Raw genomic sequence first — 21,322 nt, 5'->3', positions numbered from 1 at the left:
ATTATCTGTTGATGGCCATTTGGGTTGTGAAAATTAACTTCCAAATACTGCTGTAGACCAAGAGTTTTTGGCTTGAAATCATTGTGTTCTTTGAACAACTATCACAAGCAGAGGATATAATAACTGTTTGCAGAGAGAAAATACAAATAGCTGACTTGTTAGACCCTGCCACAAGAAGACTATCAACCAAATATCCCAAGTTGTTGACAAAAAGAAAACATTTGACTTTGTGGATTTGGTGGACTGAAACGTCAAACAGCGCTTCTTTCTTGGGTGGGGTCCTTATTTCCATCAATCTCTTGGCCACTGTGCCTGTCTCTAGCTTCCTTGATTAACAATACCGGGTTTTTCCCCAGGTAACCTGTGTCGTTGCACTGGATACAGGCCCATAATCGATGCCTGCAAGACTTTCTGTAAAGTGAGTAGAGAGGAACACATTATTGAGTATATTTTTCCCCCGGTGAAATAAAATGGTAGGGGGTAGCAGATGTGATTAGAAGAATAGCCCATTGTTACTAATGCAGGAAGACTTCTTATCTCAAGGTCTGTAATTGCTGTTTGTTACTTGATCTCGGGCAGGGCACCTACCCTGGGTCATTGAGCCTGCCCTGGTAACCACACGATAAGCGCCTGAGCCCGCTGACGTTGGCTGTGGGTCATTGTTCCGAGGGACCTTTCCCGGCCTGGTTGTCCGGGTCAGGTACCCCATCCTGGTGCTCCTGGGGCCCTCTGAGCACCCCTGTAGCAGCCTTGGTCATATGACGGTGTCACTGCCCATTTACTCCTTCGTCTTCTCACCAGAAGGCGATCTGCCTGGGGCTTCATCAATGTGTCAGTTGAGTAGGCCTCCAGTCAACACTTGTTGAATGAACAGATGAATAAACAACCTTGAAATGAGGCACATAAGATGAACTTTTGAAATTTAAATGATGAAATAGTGCATCATAAGAACAGAGTGATAATAATAATACTTATTATTAATAAAATATTTTACCAACAAATAAATTATTAATACCAAGTTATTGATAAATTGTTAATAATACATTATTTGTTGTTAATAAAATATTAAGTCAACCATTGCTGTTATGTGCCAGATTTTGTTATAAGATCTTTACAGCATGGTGGCTATAGTAATAATATTGTGTTGTGTGCCTGAAAGTTGTGAAGAAAATAGACACATACGCACACAAATTTTAGCTATGTGAGGTGATGGATGTGTTAATTAACCTGGTTGTGATCATCATTTAACAAAGTATACATATAATGTAATGTCAAATAGTCACACTGTACACTTTAAATGTATATAATTTTATTTGTTAATCATAGCTCAATGAAGCTGAAAAAATATTTAGTAGAATCAGCAATAAATTCTTGGTTGTTTTTCTCACCCACTAGACTTCTGGCTGCTGTCAAAGTAAAGAAAATGGAGTTTGCTGTTTGGATCAAGGAATAAATGGATTCCCAGAATTTGAGGAAGGAAATGAGGTCAGTGAAACGTAAATTCTTTTTAAGATTTTCCCAGGACAGGAGTAGAGACCAAGGTACTTTTAGGAAGAAAAATGGCTGTGCAAGTTTTTGAGGTGTGTCAGCACGTCCTCTCCCCCATTCTTACTCCATCTCTCTCAAAAAAAAAATCTATCTTAACAACTTCACCCCTCACTGCAGACGTCGCTCTCAGTCACTTCCAACTGTCTGTAGGAGGGAAAACACATTGATCTCATGGTGTCTCTCAGTTTTAAAAAAAAAAATGTGCTTCAGGTCTTTTCTCTAGTGGAGATGTTAGGGAAAGTGAAAGGGCAGGGAATGATGAGAGGCGGCAGGACGCTCAGGGGAGGCTCCGGTTCGCAGTTGTGTCTGGCCTGCGGCCTCCTCTGCGGCGCCCAGGCCCCAGGGAGCATGCGCAGGGCTGGGGGCCCGCCGGCAGGGCGCTCCGTCGCTAGCAGCCGAGTCTGTGTGAGAGCCTCGGCTTAGAGGCCAGGTCCCATGGCTGGTCAGCGGGCTTTTCTGTCTGTCCGTCCTCTGTCTATCTTCATCTGACCTCATTCCACAAAGGATTTAAAGTAGGGAGAGCTGCCTGATGACAACAACTTGTGGTACTTTCTCTTTTTAAGACAAGTCTGAAACTCTTCTCAGAAGAGGAGTTTCTGCCATTGGATCCAACTCAAGAGCTGATATTTCCTCCTGAGCTAATGGTAAGTAAGGCAAAGTTGAACTCATGCCAGAGGAATTCATGGTGAAATGTGAAGAAGGATATTTGCTATGGATCCTCTTGGAAGTTGATTGGCAAGTAGGTAATATCCATCTGCAATTCGCAGTCCAGTCTAAAGAGTGTGGGACCGAGGGAGGAACAGTTGAATGTAATAATCAGCAGATAGTATCTATCACAAAATGTCCTGAAATGACATCACGGCATCTGGAGGTTTAGACTTGTTTTCTTCTTCCAGTTTTGCTGAGTTTTGTTCTTCCATCAAGTGTTTTGATGAAATTAAATATGCAAAGTATTTTTAAACATTGAAATAGGTTCTTTTAAGATATAAAAGAACCAACAGGAGATATAGTCTCCAGAAGGAGTAAAATATTGTCACATTTTTGTCCCATACTCTAATTCCTAATAAACAATACTTTTAGGTCACTCTTATTTTATTTTTTAAAGAGATCTCTCTTTCCTTTCCTTGTTCCTGTAAAGATAGCAGAAGCCGGTGGAAATGTTATCATGAGATGATCTTGAATCTTTTTTGCTTTTTCAATAGACGATGGCTGAGAAAAAAACACAAAAGACCAGAATTTTTGGTAGTGATAGAATGACGTGGATTTCCCCAGTGACCCTGAAGGAACTTCTAGAAGCCAAAGTCAAGTATCCCCAGGCCCCTGTTGTCATGGGGAACACCTCTGTGGGTAGGTAGAAACCAGGGACTTCCTAGAAGAAAACTGAGGAAAAGGGCTTCAGGGAGCAAAACCTCATATATGCATGTTCTTGGGAAAAGCAGTCTGAAATAACATTTTAAGTCATCTATGCTTGACTTCCCTCGAGGATTGCTCAAGAGACTTTCACAGCTTGCATTACATAAGTGAATTCCTGTCACTCTAACCAGAGCAGTACACAGAGTTGAACCCCAGAGTCCTGCTCTGTAACAAGTCAGCAGCAGCTGTCCTGTCTTTCCATGTGGAGTCTGATCTGGAGCTGGGATTTGCAATTACTCTGTTTCCTCTCTTAGTGGTGTCTCAATGGATATAGTAGGTTTTCTTAAATTGCAGTAACAGGGTCTTTCTGTTGTGTCCATTGTAAACTCAGTTTGACTACATGCTTCTTGGAGGAGTCTCCCAGAAGTCTTCCCAAGGAGAATTCTGAATATGCCCCAAGAGGACTTGGATGTGTCAGCCAACTTTTAACACTGACAAGTCCAGAGGGCTCCACAAGTTTAGTGAAAATCTGTCTGTCCTTTTTCTGTGTGTGTGATTTAGCAATGAACAGAGCTATAGGAAGATATGTCATTTTTATATGTTCTAAGGACATCAGTTTTAATCACAATTTCAAAAAGTAAAAGACAGTTAGCCCCTCCTTCATCCTCGTTTGCTTGTTTTTTTTCTAATCCTCAGGCCCTGACATGAAATTTAAAGGCATCTTCCACCCAGTTATAATTTCTCCTGATAGAATTGAAGAACTGAGTATTGTAAACTATACAGAAAATGGTGAGTCCTCAGGGTTCCTACTTTCTTAGTTAAAATGCATTAATCAGTTTATTTGCTTTGCTCAGTAGACATGCAGAAGAAATCATTCATAATTATAATATACAGAGAGATTCCCCTGTAAGACGATCACATTCTGGAGGAGGCTCAGGGAAGAATCCTCTATGATTAGAGGAGATACTGTCTGAATAGTCAGATTTTCAGTGAAGAACTTTTATGTCTGCTATTCAGGGAAATGTAGCAATTATTCAGCGAAGGGTACCATGCTAAGTGCTGGATAAACAATAAAGATGAGTCTTTGCTTTCCAGAAGCATGGTAGATAACCAGAGCAAATTTATGTATTATGCAGCTTCTAAACTGGCTTTTCCATTTCGATAAAGGAAACTGATGTAATGACAATGATGAGGCAGTGCAATGTGAGTCTGAAGTCTGGCTCTGGAGTCCAGTTCCTGGCTCTGTCATTTACTAACTGAAAGACCTTAGTTGAGATACTTAACTGAACCTTAGTTTGTATGGGGCTATTACTATTTCAAAGCTTTGTTAGAATTCAAGAAGATTCTGTAAAGTATTCAGCATGGTGCTTGACTTAGTGAGTATTAAAAAAATTTAGCCTCCATCACCTCCACCACCATCACCCCCACTGTGTCACCAACACCTTCACCACCACCATTACAACCACTGCTAACTCCTCCTTTGTGTGTGTTCAGTGGATCAGTGGTATCCAAATGTTTGCGACCCATCAGACTATAGTCCACCAGGCTCCTCTATCCATGGGATTTTTGGGGCAAGAATACTGGAGTAGGTTGCCATTTCCTCCTCCAAGGGATCTTCTCAACCCAGGGATCAAACTAGCGTCTCCTGCATCTCTGGCATTGGCAGATGGATTCCTTACCACTGTACCACTTGGGAAGCCCACTTCCATTACCAACCACTATTCCTGCCATCCCCACCATGACCACCAGTAAGCAGGACAACATGTATCCAGCATAAAGATCCCATATCTGCAGTCTAAAATCTAATGGACATTTCCAGGCCAGCAGTGATCATATTGTGTTCTCTGCAAATGATTTCCTTTCAGGGCTGACCTTAGGTGCCGCTGTCAGCCTGGCTCAGGTGAAGGACATCCTGGCTAATGTGACCCGGAAGCTCCCCGAAGAGAAAACACAGATGTACCACGCTCTCCTGAAACATTTGGGAACTCTGGCTGGGCCCCAGATCAGGAATATGGCTGTATGTATTCGATGACAGTAATAGCTAGTGTGTCCCTTGAATGACCGTTCCTGTCACATCATTACATTTTCATTCTTTGAGAACAGACATAAAGAATAGTTTTCCAAAGCTTTGGTTCTTGTAATAAGCTTGATTCTTATTTTACCACTTGTGTCTTTATAATTTCACAACTGGAATGAAAATAACCCATTATTTTAAAAAGTCTTTAGGGGGCCACATACTGAGCAGGCATCCAGATTCAGATCTGAACCCCCTCCTGGCTGTGGGCAACTGTACCCTCAACCTGGTGTCAAAAGGTGAGTGACACCGCCTTCCTGGGGATTATTAAATCCTGTTCCTCCTCTCCTTTTGCCTCTCCAGGGTTATAGGAAGTCCAGTTTTGACAATTACCATTCTTTCTAATATTAAGAATTCCATCTCCCGTTCTGGATACTTGGAAAGTTGGTCAGTCTGGTCCTAATTGTGTATGCACCTAACATCTTCATCTCCTTCCTTTTGAAGACTTCTGGTAGATATTTTCCCATGCTGGTCGCCTGGCCAGTGTTGGCTAGTGTCCTGCTGTGATCTGAAGAGTGAAGAGAACTCTAGGCTCATACTTGAGCTGTCATTGATGGAAGCTTTAAAGTCTTTTTCTATTGAACAGTGGTTGAGCTTCATCCTATACTTTTTTGAATTTTGTTTTTTGAAGCTAAGTCTAAGATTTTTTCATTTATTTCTTTTATTTCAATTTAGTCAACAATTATTAGAAAGATTCAGTTGGTCCTCTATAAATCTGTATTTTTATTTAAAAATACATACTAACTTTCTCTTACCTGCATCATTAAATGCCAACTCTTCATATCATCTAAACCACAAAATTACCGTAATGAAGAAGATGTACATTCTGTACTAGGTTCATCAGTCTATTTTTCTCAATTCCACATAAATTCATTAATATATGATACTTGTTTTTCTCTTTCTGACTTACTTCACTCTGTATAAGAGGCTCTAGGTTCATCTACCTCACTACAGTTGACTCAAGTTTGTTCCTTTTTATGGCTGAGTAATATTCCATTATATAGATGTACCACAACTTCTTTATCCATTCATCTGTCAATGGACATATATACACTATCATGTGTAAAATAGTTAGTGGGAAGTTGCTAAATAACACAGGGAGACCAGCCTGGTGCTCTGTGATGACCTAGAGGGATAGGATTTGGGGAGGGGAGGGAGGCTTAGGAGGAAAGAGATATGTGTGTAATTATGACTGGTTCGTGTTGTTGTACGGCAGAAACCAAAACAAAATTTTCCACCAATTAAAAAATGAAGTTCTAAAAAAGATGTATTTTCAGTTATCAATCTAAATAACATCCTTTAAAAAATCATTTATGGAGAATTAGGTTTTGTGATATAAATATAAACATCAAAAGCTTCTTAGTTTTTATCTCAAAGTCCTATTTCATTATAGCTTTAAATAGTTCCTCCCTCCAATATATTGATTAAAGAACAGAAATTCTTTAGGTGCTAAGAAAAGATAGAAACAATTAAGACTACATCTCACTAGTGTGAAAATTCATTAAAGGCAATTTATTCACTATTGTACTGAGTAGAGTTCTTGATTATACACAATAAATGTTTGTTGAGTGACTCGATTAGAATATCAAAAGAGATACTAATATCTTTTTTCTTCTCAAAATGAATCGTACTGTTCAGGAAGTGACTCCTAAGGTCCTTCTCTGCCTGACTTCTGGGCTACTCACCTAAATATTTTTATTTATAATCAAGTGAAAAAAGCAAAAAATTAAAAAAAGATGGGCCCTAGATGGGATGAAGCACTGCAAGACACCATTCCATGGTGAAAGATTTTTTAAACATAGGAAGAGCATTTCTTTTCCTGATCAGTTTCCTGTATTTGGTAGAATTATTTCCCAAATTTCAGGAGTTTGATTGTTTAATAAAGAACAGATGCCAAGGAAAGTGTCCTTTCTTTCCACAGAAGGAAAACGACAGATTCCTTTAAATGAGCAGTTTCTTAGAAAGTGCCCAAGTGCCGATCTTAAGCCTGAAGAAATCTTGATCTCAGTGAACATTCCCTATTCAAGGAAGGTGAGACTGTCCTTTCGATTTCTTCGTTTTACCTTGAGCCTACAGCTTGTTAATTCCAACATACAGGAGAGTTTAAAAAAAAAAAAAAAAAGGTGTTGAGTGTTTGTAGTGGAGTATATGAGGATTTGCAAATATTTTTCACTTGTGTTAAGTACTCTCCATCATTCCTAGAATCAGAAGACCTTAAAATCTGCCTTTCTCTCCATTTTGTCTCTCTCCCTTCCTCCCTTCCCTCGTTGAAACCAAGCTCTAAAGTTACCTTCCTACAGATTTTTAAAAATTCTTTGTATTGTGAGGCTTTGTCACAAGTAAGACTTGAAACTATACCTCTACTTACACCTTGAGGTTTTGAAGAAGCTATAAATTTACAATAGAACTTAGTGGTAGGAAGAAGGGCTTTGGAGTCAGACTCAAGAGTAAATCCTAGTTCAGACCTACTGAATCAGTCTGAGCCTTGGATTCTCATCTGTAAATGAGAATGATCGAGCCTGCCTTGGAAGGTGTATGATTTTGCTAGCTTAGGGCTGCAAAGAACCACAGCCTCAGTGACTTAACTACTCTCACTTCTGGAGGCCAGAAGTCTGATATCAAGGTGTTGGTGGTGGTGTTTTTCTCTGAAGCTTCTCTCCTGGCTAGTTGATAACTATCTGCTCCCTGTCTCTCCACATGGTTTTCCCTCTGTTTGTGTCTATGTCCAAATTTCCTCTTATGAGGACACCACCATGTTAGATTATGGCCCACCTCAATTATCTCATTTTTAGCTTAACTGCCTCTTTAAAGAGCCTAACTCCTAACACAGTCACATCCTGAGGTACTACTGGGAACTAAGACTTCAAGATGCCACTTTTGAGGGGACACGGTTCAGCCTGAGAGTGTGGCAAGGATCCAGTGAGGCAACGCATTCAAACTGCCTGGTGCATAGTTGTCCGTCTGTGTGTTTCTACCAGTGCCACTTCACTTTTGCTTTTAGTGGGAGATTGTGTCAGCCTTCCGACAAGCCCAGCGACAACAGAATGCGCTCGCAATAGTTAATTCGGGAATGAGAGTGTGTTTTGGAAAAGGAGATGGCATCATCAGAGAATTATCCATTGCATATGGAGGCGTTGGTCCAGCCACCATCCTTGCAAAGAATTCCTGTCAGAAACTCATTGGAAGGTATGGAATCATGTCCTGAGATTCCAGGTAACCAAGGGGCTCTTTCCATGGTGATATGTAATTACAAGAAGAAAACTACTTACCACCTTTCTGTTTAATGACTTGGAATTCCAACAAGGTTTCATGATTATTTCCATGTGTCTTAGCGAATCCTGAAGTGTGCACCATATAGTGTGTATGTACCCATCTCCCAATAGTATTGATACAGAGACATAGTAAACAAAATGAGTAAATCTGCATTCTTTATTGTGAGAGAATAATTTATCATTATGAAAGATTGATTATGGGAGTTTGCTTTACAATAACTTGCTAAGTGTATTGCATACCTGGCTGTTTATTTCTACAGGTAATAACTTGACTATAGATATAGCCGTTATTTCATAAGCCTTCACTAGGTATTGACTACCATTTCAGAAGTAATAAACTAATGCTTAAAACCATGATCTTGATTGAGCCACACTGCCTGGGTTAGAATCTCATTTCAACTCCTATAAATTATGTGATCTCAGTCAGCTTATTTAATCTTACAGTACCACAGTTTCCTTATCTGTCAAAGGGGAATAATCATATCTCATGGTTCATAAGGCAGTTGAGAGGATTAAGTGGGTGAATACATTGTTGTTGTTGTTCAGTAGCTCAGTTGTGTCTGACTCTAGGACCCCATGGACTGCAGCATGCCAGGTTTTCCTGTCCTTCACTCTCTCCAGATATGAATGCATATATATGAATACATGTCTCCCGGAATGAATACATGTAAGGTGCTTAAGTAAGTAAGTGTTAGTCACTCAGTCATGTCTGACTCTTTGCAACTCCATGGACTGTATAGGCTTCTATGTCCATTGAATTCTCCAGGCAAGGATACTAGGGTAAATTGCCATTCCTTTCTCCAGGGGATCTTCCCAACCAAGGCATCGAACCCAAGTCTTCTGCATTGCAGGCAGACTCTTTACAGACTGAGCCAGCAGTAAGCCCCATAAAGCAGAATTAAAAGAGAACCTAGCATGCAGTCACCATTCTGGGGATATAAGGGGCAGTTACTCCTGGGTCGAGGACTTAACACAAGTTGTCATTTCTTTTCATGACCATTCCAGGAGGTGAATTCTACCATGATTGCCCTTTTACAGGTGATGAAGTGGTGTGCCCAGGTCAGGCACCCTGAGCGTGGTGGACTGTGATTTGAACGTGGGTTGCCTGACTCTGGAGCTTGTACTCTTTTCTTTTTTCATTAAACTGTCACTCTTTGTCTTCCCTGCTAGCTGAGCTTGTGGGGTACTGAGTCCTGTTGGGCTAGGACTCCTCTTTTGAACCTCACAGGCCCTGGAATGAAGAGATGCTGGCTGCAGCTTGCAGGCTGATTCTGGACGAAGTCTCCCTCCCAGGCTCAGCCCCAGGTGGGAGGGTGGAGTTCAAGAGGACCCTCATCATCAGCTTCCTGTTCAAGTTCTACCTGGAAGTGTCACAGATTTTGAAGGAGATGGTAAGTGGAACTGACCACACATTTGCTTTCCCAGGCCTGGGGGCCTCTGAGAATGCCCAAAGCAGAAAAGGCAACAACCCCTTCCAAACAGCTATCAAATAGAGTAGAAAAGACAACCCACATTGGAAACTCACCGGCTTGCAGGGCATATGGCAGGCCATCTGTTGATGGGGTGTGTGTTTGGAGAAAAATTGCAAGTCAAGCACAGAGTTGCGTGGGATCTGATTTAACACCACTCACTTATTTTTCTGATCTGTTGTGTGTCTCGATGGTGTTCAGAGAACTTGTTACTGGTTTGAATATATTTTCCCTCAGAAAAGTGTTTTTTCCACTTGCTGAGGTTTACCTTTGCATGTTTGGCTTTCTTCTCTGGGTTCAGCTTTGTTTCTCTCACTTGTAAGATGGTGATGGAAGCCTCTCCATAAGGTTACTGAGAAATGGATTATCATAGGAAAATGCTTCATATGGTCCCTAATACTTCAGAGAACCATGGTGAAGACTGCCTAATAATCATAGCAGTAATCACCCAGGCATTTTTGCACCTGGTCTGCCTTATGACAAACAATTAGAGTTTACAAGACTGTTGACTAGGAAGGACACAACAAAAAAAATATTTGTTTCAGAATAAGTTTGCTATACCCAAAGGGAACTTGAACCATGTTGATCACATTATTCCTAAACTACAGCCACCAGACCAAACTAGATCAGAAGCCATGAACAATCCTCATGTGGTATAGAAATTAGTATGTATGATAAAAAAAAGTATGTGTGATCATAAAAAAGTATGATCACTTTAAATTAGAGACACGGAGTTCTCTCTTATCATTACTTCTGCAGGTATCTTCTCATTATACATGAGAAGAACAAAAAACCAGAGCAGTCATATCAAAGTTTTCAGAATAGAAGCTTGAAATCATATATAAGTGGCTTATTGTCACCAGGTTATCCAAAGAGAAAAAATAAAGCCAACTCCTCCAATTAATAGCAAACTAATATAATTTATTGAATGAATCAAATTATATAAATGACAACTTCCATCTTATAGTCTTTTATATTCAATTCAATTTCCTCTATTAATATTGCTCTACTATTCAGAATAATAGGCTTTGTTGGCTTTAATTTTCTCTTAAAAATTTTATATTATAAAAAGTAGCCATTAAGTGGTACAGATGAACTTACTTGCAAAACAGAAATGGAGATACACAAACTTATGGGTAGAAAGAGGGGAAGGGGAATGGGGTGAACTGGGAGACTGGGGTTGGCCTGTACACACTGCTATGTATGAGATGGATAACTAGTGAGAACCTACACACAGCGTAGAAAACTGCTCAGTGCTCTGTGATGACCTATAAGGGAAAGAAAACCAAAAAAGACAAGGTTTCTGCATATGTATAGCTGATTCACTTTGCTGTACAATAGAAACTAACACAACATTATAAAGAAGTATACTCCAAAAAATTAATTTAAAAAATAGAAAAGAACCATTAGGTACACTGTTTAAAATCTTGTGTAAAGACCAAATGACCCAGGTTTCCTCAGCTCTAGGAAGTGTTCCTCCTGGGGCCCTAGAAGGCTTCCTGCTGGGAGGCTGTGGCAGAGAGGCAGCCCCAGCATGTCCCCTCCTTCCTGGTTGCCCAGGGGACACAGAACAGAGTTTGATACTCATTAGCAATGATGCACTTTGCTCTGACCTTTTCCTGGTTTAAGTCCTCTCTTCCTTTCCAGTTATTTACTTAGCTTCTACCTTCCTGCTTTATTGGTTTGTAAGTCCTCAAATCATTTAGAAAGGCATGTGAAAGAATCCTAAGAAACATAGTCAGTGATCTACTATACTCACTTAGCTCTTCATAAAACGTTGTCCTATGCATGGACCTTCCAGAGGTGTGTCCTGGAGGTCAGGGAGAACCCTGCTTGTACTTTCAGGATTCTGAATTAGGCAAGTACTTAATAAAGGTTAGACTTCACAGCAGAGCTAAGAACCATGCTAGCCTCTCTCTCAAGACCATTCTGGCATATTTTAAATATCTACAATGGTTCTACTTTTCAGGACCCTGTTCACTATCCTAGCCTTGCAGGCAAGTATGAGAGTGCTTTAGAAGATCTTCATTCTAGATATTACTGGAGTACATTAAAGTACCAGGTTAGTGACTTTTTTCCTTCATTTTTTTTTTTTTAATTCCAAAGACCCAGGCTCAAGCTTCCTTATATGGACATCCCACTTATCTCTCAGTGATTCTCATGACTTTTTAGCCTGAGTTCCCCTTCTGATGAACCTACAGCCTACTTAGTGTTAATTAAAACTTCAAAATCAGTGAAGTATTGTGATTAATAATTAAGCTAGCAATGGTTATTTTTCTAAATGTCTGTTTTGAACTCAAAGAGTTCAAATGTGTGTTTTGTTCTCTGGCTTTGTACCACTGATATGAACAAGCTGCCTAGTCTGCCACATGCCCTTGCCCTTGGCCTCATGGAAGTTAGAACACAACCAAAGTAAATTCTGTATCAGGGCCGTGGGCTGCTTTGATTTTATTCACAGAGCCCTTGGAGACTGATGAAAATGCAGTGATGCTTTTCGAAAGAGCTACTGGTTTATTTTGTTTGAATGTGGTGATACTTTGTTCTCCCAGTCCCCCTTCTCCAAGTGTTTTCTCTGTGAATTAGAGTTTTAGAGCTGAGTCAAGCATAAATTCTAAGAGTTAATTTCAAGCTCTCCTAATGAAAGCTTTTAGAACAGAATTTCTCATAATCTTCAAATGGAATTTTCAGCTACAATGTCATAAGAGTATCGCCTGAAGTCATCCTATTGGCCAACTGGATAAGATCAGCGTGCTTTTCCTTGAAATTATTAGCAAGAAACTTTACCTTGAGGGTTTTATTAAGTGAAGAACATGAAAAGGCATTTAAAAGATTCTTTTTAAATAGATTCAGTTCATTGGCTGTATTGTTGGACTTAGTTATAAAACTTTGCAGTATGTTGTAATGAACAATGAAGTTGATATATACCTCTTCAGTTTTTAGGTTCAGTAAGTTCAAAAATCAAATACAGCAAACTCCATTGAAAGTGTTGAAAGTGATCATTTTGAAAGTCAAAAATAGCTTCCCTTTTTCCCAGTGTAAAATACAGTTACTGCAATGTTTGGCTTATAAATACCTTAACATTGCCTTGACCATGGAATAAGCTTCAACAACCACAGGACAAACAACAAATGAATGGGCTTTCAAATCATTCAAAGAAAACTGATAATCTTCACATAGTTTGTTATTATAGATTACAAGACCAAGTTTTGAAAGTAGTGTATTTCTCACACAGATGTTTTGATTTTGGTTTTTGTTTTTTCTGAGTTTTCACACACAAATACCCACTGTGCTAGAGGAACTTCAGCACTCATGACCAGCTTTTTTTTTTTCTTCAAATCAGAGATCACCTGTTAGAGGTGACAGTGTTCTTTCCTCCATGGTGTGTTTAGCCATATAACAAGCACAAGCAAGTAATCAAATACATACTCTTTCATTAGTAGAGTCATTACATTTAAAAAAGTGTTACATCTTCAGCTCAATTTCATATTTATGTATATTTATATAATATGTTCATATTGCCTGAATATGTAAAATGTTCTCTCATTTTCCCCCTTTCTCTACGTTTGTGACCTACTAGCCATCTTTAGTTAATGGTACCTAGGCCAAGTTCTAAATTACTTTTATTCATAATCTTCTGCTTTCTAGTTTATATAAAGTCAGAATGAGCACACACACACACAAAAGCTCAGCTAATACTAATTTTTTGTGCCTTGTATTGTAGTAACTACGAAATTGAAGTTTACGTTTAAGTGAAACAAATATGGACTTTAAAACAATAAATGTTAATCAGTAAACATATATTTTGCTGTAAAACAGTACATTTTATTTGAAATAGGAATAAGTTCAGAGCATCCAGGGCTTCCCAGGTGGTACTAGTGGTAAGGAATCCACCTGCCAATGAAGGAGACTCAGGAAATGTGGGTTCAATCCCTAGGTCTGGAAGATCCCCTGGAAAAGAGAATAGCAACCCACTCCAGGATTCTTGCCTGGAAAATCCCATGGACAGAAGAGCTTGGAGGGCTACCATCCCTGGGGTCACAAAGAGTCAGACATGACTGAGCACACACACACCATTCTAGGTGATATTGAACATCTCATTTATTGTCAATATGCAACATGTAAGCTTTCTCAACTGCACATTCTGGGGCTCAAATACGAAAGTATGTACTCTTAGAAAATTTCCCATGCGTGCATGCTAGTCGCTTCAGTCATGTCTGCCTCTTTGGATCCTACAGACTATAGCCCACCAGACTCCTCTGTCCATGGGAATCTCCAGGGAAGCATACTGGAATGGGTTTCCATACCCTCCTCCAGGGGATCTTCCCAACCCAGGGATTGAACCCTCATCTCTTCCATCTCCTGCACTGGCAGGCAGGTTGTCTACCATTAGCACCGCCTGCCTTAAATGATACTGATTTAGAAACAACTTCCATGGCTTCTTTTCCCCCCAGGAAACGCCTTGACCAGTAGGTGTTTTGTTGGTGACTGTTCTCTCTTCCCTCCTGCCATGCGCTGTTATCACTGTGAGCCTCATCTCAAAGAAAGAGTCCCTGCCCCAACCAGGCTTGGGGTGACCCCATGAACAGCAGTGTTGGGCAACAGGTGGGATGGGAAAGAGCGGCCTCCTTTAGCTCTCTCTGGGCCTCACCTTGGCTGATCAACCTCGTGCCCAAGTCCTCCAGAGCAAAGGCTCTGGGCATCTGGCCTTAGCCCTGGTGCCGGATGAAAGGCTGATCCAGTGAAGTGTGGATGGGACGGCTCAGCACTGCATCACAGGGCAGAACTCCAGGCCTCAGAGCTGCCTTCTCCTTTCAGAGAGTAGCCTTTAGATGGTGGCTGCTTGACTGGCAATTTTCCTGAAATTTCCACCTCCCACAGTTCCATCAGCAGCACCCTTGGCAACATTAGCCTTGCCCCTAGTCTCTGAACTTGTTCTATTGTTGCTGTTTAGTTGCTCAGTTGTATCACACTCTCCTGACCCCGTGAACTGTAGCACTCCAGGCTTCTTCTGTCCATGGGATTTCCCAGGCAAAAATACTGGAGTGAGCTGCTGTTTTCTTTTCCAGGGGATCTTCCTGACCCAGGGATCGAACCCTGGTCTCCTGCAATGCAGGCGGATTCTTTACAACTGAGCCACTAGGGAATGTCTCTTAATTCTTCTTTCTTCATACCTCCAATCTTCTTCCAATAAGCAACCAAGAAAGCTAACAATTCTCTCATATTTGAAATACTTGAGGAGATGTTGTATTTCTTAATTTAATTTTGGTTAATGAAACACATGTAAGGTATTTATGGTAGCTCAGACCGTAAGAGGTATTTATAAAGCCAGTGGCAAACATTTTACTCCATGGGTCTCTAAAAAAGAGTAACATTAATGAATCATTACTCAAAATGCAGCTTCCTGTGTCTTCATTCTTTATCAGGATTGTCTAAGTGATGAGTCTTACCACTGGTAAGACTTCCTCCCTCAAAATAGAAAATAAGAAAAGCTCTTGTGATTGAATGCACTTGATATTTTCTACAACCATGGTAATTAGGCTTTTCTGCAAATAGTACACATGACATGCCTACAAGAGTAAGATAATTTTGATAATGAAGGTTAAGGATATACATGAGCATTTGTAAAAGGATGTAATTTTATATAATCAAGAAGAAAGATTTATATTCATTTACTTACACAAATAGAATCTGTGTTAAAGATATTTGTGGTCTATATTCAAAATAGTGGGGGAAAAAATAAGAACAACACCATGGCTATACATCCCAGTTTGCCTACTGAATTACTGAAATAAGTTCACTGTCCTGGTGTAATTAATAGTGATGTTTTTATTTTCAGAAGTATTCTGGTTTGAATGTAAATTATGTAGAGTTGTGCATAATATGATTATAAAAATGATATGTCGATTATCGATTAAACAGAATGCAGACCTAAAGCAGCTTTCTCAAGACCCAATTGGCCATCCCATCATGCACCTGTCTGGTGTTAAGCATGCCACAGGCGAAGCCATTTATTGTGATGACATGCCTGTGGTGGACCAGGAACTGTTCTTGACTTTTGTAACAAGTTCAAGAGCTCGTGCTAAGATTGTGTAAGTGATAAAGTTTTTATCCAACAAACAATAATGATTGCTTTTGAGGGCTAAGTCATGTTAGTGAAAAGTAATTGTCTGAAGAGGATAAGCTATTTGTTGGCGATGTCCAATGTAGATTTGAAGTGAAATGGGGTCGAAGTGTAGGATTTACTACAATTTGTCCCTCCATAGAAAAACTTCATTGTCCCAGAAATTCTTTCTTGATTGTGTGGCATAGAACTCCTGTAAGGTTTTTGGACATATCTTCCTCTCTTGTATCTTATTCTCTGATTAAGCACATTCTCCATGGCCTGGAGGCCATGGGGTGCTCTGAGTAGCCCTGTTCTGTGTGTTCTCGTCTAGGTCTATTGATCTGTCCGAAGCTCTCAGCCTGCCGGGAGTGGTAGACATCCTGACTGGGGAACATCTTCCAGACATCAACACCTTTCACTTTTTAACTGACTCTGAGAAAATTCTGCCAACAGATGAGGTACTGCATTTTTGCTTTCTGTTTTAAAGATAACTTTCTCAGGGACTTCCCTAGTTGTCCGGTGATTAAAACTCCAAGTCTGCATTGTAGGGTATGTGAGTTCAGTCCCTTATTGGGAACCTAAGATTCCACTTGCCTCTCGGTGTGGCAAAAAAAAAAAGTAACTTCCTCAGTTATTGGCACTTCATATTTTCTTAAAGATAGCATTGAATTTAGCACATCATAAAGGATTCCAATATTCTTTGAATGCTTATTATAAATCATTGTATTTTAATAGTGAATTAGTTCAAAAACATTCATATTCCACGTAAGTAAAGAAGTTGGCTAGTTATATAAAAGACACTTGAGTGTTTTATATTTTCTCCTAATGGTGGTAAGATCATGTGCTGCTTTCATAGTTAAAAAAGGATAAATGAGAGGAGAATAACGAGAACTTGTATTTGCTGATCCTCTCCCTGAGAATCCTTGCTATAGTTCCAGTCTTGGTGTGTCCAATGTCCAAGTTCAAGTGATATCCGCTATGAAGCCTTTCCTTATCCTTTAACCCAGGAGTTGTCTCCCTCTCTGAACTCACCCTGACTCACTCGTTCATACACTGTGTATTCGACAGGCATCTTTTAAGTGAGCATCTGCTGCAGGTGGACAAGACCCATGCGGTCCTGTCCTCGCAGAACTTAAGGAGAAGGCAAAGCGAGCCTGTATTTACACTTTCTGCCCTGTACTGAGCTTATTTATTTCAATGTCTTATCTGTTTCCTCTACCTGGTAAAATGTCTGGAGTGGGAGCCCATGTCTGATTCATCTGTGGATTTCACACTGCTTCCTACAAAGCGGGGTAAATAAGCAGAGGGACAGTGATAGCACTATTGCCACTTGAAAGTTTCAAATGATCAAAAACGTTGGCTACTGTATCTGAAGTCATGAGGAAATGCAGCCAGAGCAGGGTCCAGAAGGTTTTCTGCTTAACTTCCATTCAGTGTTCACCCAAAAGAGCGTCATCATGTGAAAGAGTCTCTGCCTCTGGCTCTCGCTAGGAGGCTTAGCTGATAAAAATGAAAGTTTGGTGACTGGGTGTCTGAAGTCAAGGTTGAACTCTCCCAAGGCAGGGCTGTGTGGTCCTGGCAGAAGATGATGAGAACTATGACTTTTGCATAAATGTTAACTAGACAAGCAAAGCCATCTTCGGCCACACAATAGCACAACTCCCTGAGGTGTGGGCACACTGACTCTGAGCATCTCAGGGACGTGCCTGTGTACCAGGTCATGTGGCAAATCCCATGTGTGTGGAGAGCAGAGAGCAGAGCCATTGTGAATGATTGTCTCTGTTAGTTTCATTCCGATATTAACATTTGTCCTTATCATGCTATATCTTTAAAAAATCATTTCATTGCATAAATTTTAAATACACACAAAAATAGAGGAGAGCACAGTGAATCCCCATAAACCCATCATCCAGCTTCAACAACGATTAACATCTGCGAGTCTTGTTTCATTCATCTCCCCACTGACCCCACCCACCTACACCCAACAAACACGTGTGTGTGTGTGTGTGTGTGTGTGTGTGTGTGAGTGTGTGCCTGTGCCTGGATTTAACTCTTTTTTACTACCATTTTTATCTGGTGATAAAAGTACTATATGCTTACTGTAGAAAAGTCCTAATAATCTAATGTCAATCTGAAAAATGAGTGATTATGTTTTGATTTGGATCACAATAAAAGGTGGGAAAGAGAATCCACAGGTCCCATGGCTTCTTCCAGTCCTGACTGTTTCACTTTTCCAGGGCCTTGGTTCTGCGTTTCCCCATCCACTTTCTGCCCTGGTCCCTGGGTGAACTCAGGCCGTCTGCCTGCCCCACCTGCAGGTGACGTGGTGACCGCTCCCAGCTCACTCTTGGCTCCTACAATCATGTCTCTCCCTGAAAACACCTGTGCTGCCCAGTTCAGGGCAGAGACCACTGTCCCCGCCCTCCTTCCTCTCTGGGTGAGATGGTCTTGACCTTCTGGTCCTTCCTGTCGTGAAGCAGCAGGCTCCTCTCAGAATGGCCCGGCTCCCAGTGTGGCAGCCCCAGGTCAAGCCATGGGACTGCCTCTCCTCGGCCAGACGGCCCTCCAACATCGTCAAAGCCCGAGTCTGCTCTACGAGAGGTGGCTTGACACCAGTCCCTCTTCAGCCGCCGCTGCCAGTGATGGAGCAGAAAGTCCTCGCTCTCCCAGGGCAGAGACTTCCCAGAGCTCAGCAAACAGCTCTGACAAACGACTTCTCTGCGGAAGCCTTCCTCAACCATGGCTCTGCGGTGAAGGCCACTGTGTGTCTAGCTCTGTGCTGGCAGGAGGAGGAAGATGAAGAGGAGGAAAGGCTGCCTGCTCTCCTTGGAACTGGAAGTCTCTTCTGTATTGCAGGTGTCTTGTGTGGGTCAGCTTCTCTGCGCCGTGATAGCCGATTCCGAGGTCCAGGCAAAGCGGGCTGCCCAGCGAGTGAAGATTGTCTACCGAGATTTGGAGCCACTGATCCTCACCATTGAGGTAATGGGCTCAAGGGTGGGGCCAGAAGAGCATATTTAAGTGGTGTATCAGTTAAAATGCCAGAAACAGGAAACAAAATCTGACTCAAAGTTGCTTTCGAAACACAGGGGCTTTGTTTTTCCTCCACTATTAGCAAGAAAGCTAGTCTTCCGACTCTCCTCCCTGCTCCCCATGGTCCAGGCTTTATCTCCTGTGGTCATAGGATGGCAGAGAGAACACCATCGGCTCAGCACCCCACGAGTCCTGGGACCCAGCGTCATCAGGCATTTAGGTCACGTGTCCCTCTCTGGATTCACGACAGGCAGGAGCTGTTGGTTACTGCTGGAGGGTCAGATTTCTGTGAGGTTCATGGGCTGTATGGGGCGTGATGGGGACCTCAACAGCAATCTGAGCACTGTCTGGAAGGGGCAGGTGAAGAGTGCCAGATGGGCACCCAGCAATGTCTAGGAGAGGGGGCACACCCAGGACTCCATATCACCTTCGCTGGGACTCTTTTAGGTATATAGTGAAAACCAACAAGAAGCTCCATGAAGCATATACTGTGACCCTAGTTTTAGATCCTTTAATGCATATCTTGAGTAAATATGAGAAACAGATCCTATGATGCCTGCAGCTATTTTGGCAACTTGAACAAATTGGGGAATTGCATTTCCTATCCTATTTCTTAAAAACGATTTTGAAATTTATAAAGATTTTAAGACTCATCTCCATGAAATGAGTATTCTTCTGCATATATTTCATTGGTTCTTATAATTTACAAAGTAATAAAAGCATGAAAGTTAGGAAAACAGCATGAAGAGGTTAGATTTAGCACATACAGACCGAATGTAATCTGGGACTACAATATTATCTCCACAACATAATGAATAAATTGTTCTCTAGGTGACTAGCTTGCTCTGAGGCAAAAAATAAGGAAATGAGTTGGCCAAGATTAGCTTCTCCAGGAGAACTTGGCCTTGGGTATATTTCCTATCATGCTGCTTTATGCCAAGGAACACAGAGTTTGTTTCTGGACAATGTCCTCAGTGTTTTGAAATTAAAAAAGAATCGTGTCAAGGAAGCAAAAATAAAAAAGTTTAGTTGGAGTCAAAGAGTGATTAAGCTTTCCAAATTTTCCTGGCCAGTTTCAAATTCATTCTGTTTCCATCTTAAACCATTTTCATTCATACATTGCCTCGTATGCTTGCTGACTTTATACATTCCTTCCCCAACATTTTGTTTTAGAGTTAGAATTCTTAGTAAGAATTTATTTGTGTAATACTTTATCAAAAATTTTGTTTGTAATTCTTTGCCAAATTCCAGTGACTAAGTATTTTTCCTTACCCCAGCCCCGCACCCTGCTTTCCAGCCAAATAAAATTCCGAAAGCAAATAGACACCACTCTCTTCCCACCCCCAGCCCCACCTCCACCCCTAACTTGGACCAGCACAGTTCAAATTGTCTGCCAAAGAATCCCAATATCAAACACCAAGCTTTGAAATCGCGGAAAAGAAATACCTCATGTTTCTGCCAAAGGTTAAGCTCTTCAAGATCAATCCACTAGATCAAGAAGAGTTAATCAAAGTGTATAGCAAGGAAATATGCCTTGTTCCTTACATACTACAGTTCTTTTATCACTTTCCTGACCAAGAAATATTCAGGAAATTACCTCTGAGTTACTCAAAGAGCAAGCAGCAAAAGGCTAAACTCAAAGGAAAAAAAAAAAACAAAACTGGATGTGTAAAACTGAATTTCTGTTTTGAACCTGGAATATCTGAGTCTTAGATGAATAAGAAACCGTATGCTTTGTTATACAGCGGACACTAACACAACATTGTAAAGCAATTATACTCCAATAAAAAAAAAAGAAAATCATATGAATTGATTCCAGTAGGAAGTATGTTATCAATTAAAATAGGATAAAAACAAATGGATCTCCATCACTATCACTCATATTTAACCTAGCTTATGCTTTTTTGAATTTTTAATAGCTTGAATGGGGAAATGCTATCAAAACTCTTGGCGCCAGGAGTCAGGCTGATAACCATGGTGAGAAAGCTGTGCTCCTAACCAGGATCTCTTATCAATTGTCACAGTCAACAACGTGACCGTAGCTAACACCTAGAGCCCTCTGTGTGATTACCTGCTTCCAAACAGCTTTCCTACATAAGTCACTAAATGCTTACAACAATCCTATGAGGCAAAAACTGATATTATCCCCATTCTGATGCAGAAACTGAAAGGCCGAGTCACCCAAAGTCACACAGTTAATCAACAATAGAAGCCATCTGCAAACACTCCATCAAAGACCCTGGGCCTGTGGTGCTAGGAACAAACCAACCCCCTTTTTGAATGGAGGAAATGGCAGGATCGCAATAGCATATCCATAAGGTATATTGATAGGTCTAGACACTTACTGGTGGCCAAAGGGGACCAAAGTTTGGAGAATCCCTAGCTGCCACCAGGCTGGAATTTCACGGATGGACAATAATCCATTGTAGAAATACTCCCAGGAGCTGACATGTCACATTTGCCACGGACCGAG

At 40.9% G+C, this 21,322-nt stretch overlaps 1 protein-coding gene across 1 annotated transcript in view; it reads left to right on the top strand.

Moving 5' to 3' along the window:
* LOC136165015 (aldehyde oxidase 1) overlaps positions 1-21,322 on the top strand; it is a 70,959-nt gene that overhangs the window by 16,212 nt on the left and 33,425 nt on the right. Inside the window, exons 6-19 of the mRNA XM_065930865.1 lie at positions 357-418; positions 1,396-1,485; positions 2,112-2,192; positions 2,751-2,895; positions 3,598-3,690; positions 4,767-4,918; positions 5,121-5,214; positions 6,897-7,006; positions 7,977-8,161; positions 9,476-9,638; positions 11,686-11,778; positions 15,636-15,805; positions 16,151-16,277; positions 18,676-18,798. Coding sequence (XP_065786937.1) covers positions 357-418; positions 1,396-1,485; positions 2,112-2,192; positions 2,751-2,895; positions 3,598-3,690; positions 4,767-4,918; positions 5,121-5,214; positions 6,897-7,006; positions 7,977-8,161; positions 9,476-9,638; positions 11,686-11,778; positions 15,636-15,805; positions 16,151-16,277; positions 18,676-18,798 — 1,688 coding nt within the window. The remainder of the gene's footprint in view (positions 1-356; positions 419-1,395; positions 1,486-2,111; positions 2,193-2,750; positions 2,896-3,597; positions 3,691-4,766; positions 4,919-5,120; positions 5,215-6,896; positions 7,007-7,976; positions 8,162-9,475; positions 9,639-11,685; positions 11,779-15,635; positions 15,806-16,150; positions 16,278-18,675; positions 18,799-21,322) is intronic.

The sequence above is a fragment of the Muntiacus reevesi genome, chromosome 3 (assembly GCF_963930625.1).
Source record: "Muntiacus reevesi chromosome 3, mMunRee1.1, whole genome shotgun sequence".
Taxonomy (NCBI): domain Eukaryota; kingdom Metazoa; phylum Chordata; class Mammalia; order Artiodactyla; family Cervidae; genus Muntiacus; species Muntiacus reevesi.
The sequence above is the reverse complement of the archived record's forward strand: the minus strand, read 5'-3'. Positions and strand labels throughout refer to the sequence as shown.